Genomic DNA, 1,762 nt, shown 5'->3' with positions numbered 1-1,762 from the left:
CGTGCCCACTGACTGGTGTAAGAAGGACGACGAAACGAAGAAGGAAGAAGAACGAAGGAAGATGAGTCGAGAAGGCACCACAGTAGCGGTGGGATTGTGATGTACCAGTGGTGGAGGTAAGCAGAGGGGTGAACAGAAAGTAGTTCCTACGTAACGGAAGGTGTCAGACTAACAGTCTGCGGTGGTCTCTGCCGCTGGGCTGCAGCGCACAGTGTTGGGAGGCGAAGCGGGGGGGGGGTACCTGGGGCTGATGACACTGAGCTCATACTTGCTGATATCGACGTCGAGGATGAGGCGATAGCCGGCCCAGCCGTTGCCCAACACCACGAGCTTCTTTCGCTGCTTCCCGCCGTCGACGGTTGTGGTGGTCGCGAGTGCACGCACAAATCGTGGCCCTTCATGAAGAGCACATCAAGCAATCAATCAATTCATCAATCGATTTACAAACGCTCAAAAAAATATAGAATATTTATTATTTAAATACGTACCCGAAAGTGGCAGAGCGGTGGCAGTGTGTGCGGCAGGGCGGTACGCCACGGCAAGTAGCGTAGAAGTGGAGGTGCGGGCTGTGGACGTGGTGACTCTGCTTCTCATCTTGTGTGCTTGGTTGTATGCAATCTGCAGCGGTGGGGTCTTATGGAGGGGGGGGGGTAGACGGGAGATAACAAAGCGAAGAGCGCGGTGCATGGCCATGAAATGCTGAGAATTGCGCCGAAACGACGCGAAGTCGGAGCTCTGTTGGGACCGTTCGGCTCCGCTTCGCCCTCAACCCTCACCAGCTTCCTTCTTCATGGCGCCTCAGTAAGGGAGGCGAACGCGGGCCAATTGGCAATTGCAGCGGTGGTGGCCTCACCTTACCCGTTCCCGGTCTGTCTTGCGGGACATTCCAGGCCACAACCCAAAAGGCCAGAGAAGTGACCCCCAGCTGTCCAGCATCAATTCAGAGTGCTCTGAAGGTATGCACGCTGTCCAGAACCATCGTGTTGTCATCAGTATGATTCAGCCCACGCTCTTGTTCAGGGTCTGCCGTCTACTGCAGTGACCCTGCTGATCAAGAAAGTAGAGCAAGCCGTGGCCAGCGCCTCAAGAACACGGACTTTGAGAAGAGCAAAGAGGAATCCTGAGTGACATTCTGAGTGGCTTTCTGGGCGCTACAACGTTGGTGTCCCTCAACTTGCCATCGTTTATGTAGCGACGGTTTCCAGACACCAGACTTTCGCCCCAGGACCAATTATCGCTTCGCAATGCAATTCGAGAATGATCAGAGAGCAGCCAATTGAAAACATCCACTGGCCGTCTTTCCCCCAAATTTCGATCTCGGTTGATAACGTACCTCAAATACGTTGAATTCGCATCTCCTATTGGTTCGGAACATGTCACGTGTGTGTCAAGAAACTCATTCGCTCGAAACTGCCGCAGTTTTCTACAGCTTTTCAGACTATTTATCCATTTGCAGCGCTTGTGTCGAAATTTCGACCTAGGCGTTCCTCGTGGAGCGTTGGGCTGCCTCTTCTTGTGCTTCTCTTGTTCGTCCAGCGAAGCGCCACAAGCCTCGGCTCGTGACTGTCTCGTTCCAGCTTCCTCCGTCTCTCGCCCCAGATCTATCGCTCTTCCTACGTTTCCTCTATCTACACGTCCGCACAATCCGCGAAGACAACGCCTGGGCGATTCTCCGCATCTTGTAGAAGATTTTCGTAAGTAGCAATCCAACAATCAACCGAAGCAGCAGCGAACGCAGAATTGGCGAAAGTGGAGAAAGGTC

At 53.5% G+C, this 1,762-nt stretch overlaps 1 protein-coding gene across 1 annotated transcript in view; it reads right to left on the bottom strand.

Annotated features, from left to right (window-relative positions):
- The window catches only part of ACA1_381380 (NADH dehydrogenase (ubiquinone), putative), a gene marked incomplete at both ends in the record, with an annotated part of 1,081 nt that extends 487 nt beyond the window's left edge, over window positions 1–594 (bottom strand). The window contains 3 exons of the mRNA XM_004336396.1: window positions 106–146; window positions 242–395; window positions 489–594. Coding sequence (XP_004336444.1) covers window positions 106–146; window positions 242–395; window positions 489–594 — 301 coding nt within the window. The remainder of the gene's footprint in view (window positions 1–105; window positions 147–241; window positions 396–488) is intronic.
- Between the last annotated feature and the right edge of the window lie 1,168 nt (window positions 595–1,762).

Source organism: Acanthamoeba castellanii, assembly GCF_000313135.1.
Source record: "Acanthamoeba castellanii str. Neff unplaced genomic scaffold scf7180000084712, whole genome shotgun sequence".
Classification (NCBI taxonomy): Eukaryota; Discosea; order Longamoebia; family Acanthamoebidae; genus Acanthamoeba; species Acanthamoeba castellanii.
This window is presented reverse-complemented; position numbering and strand designations above follow the sequence as displayed.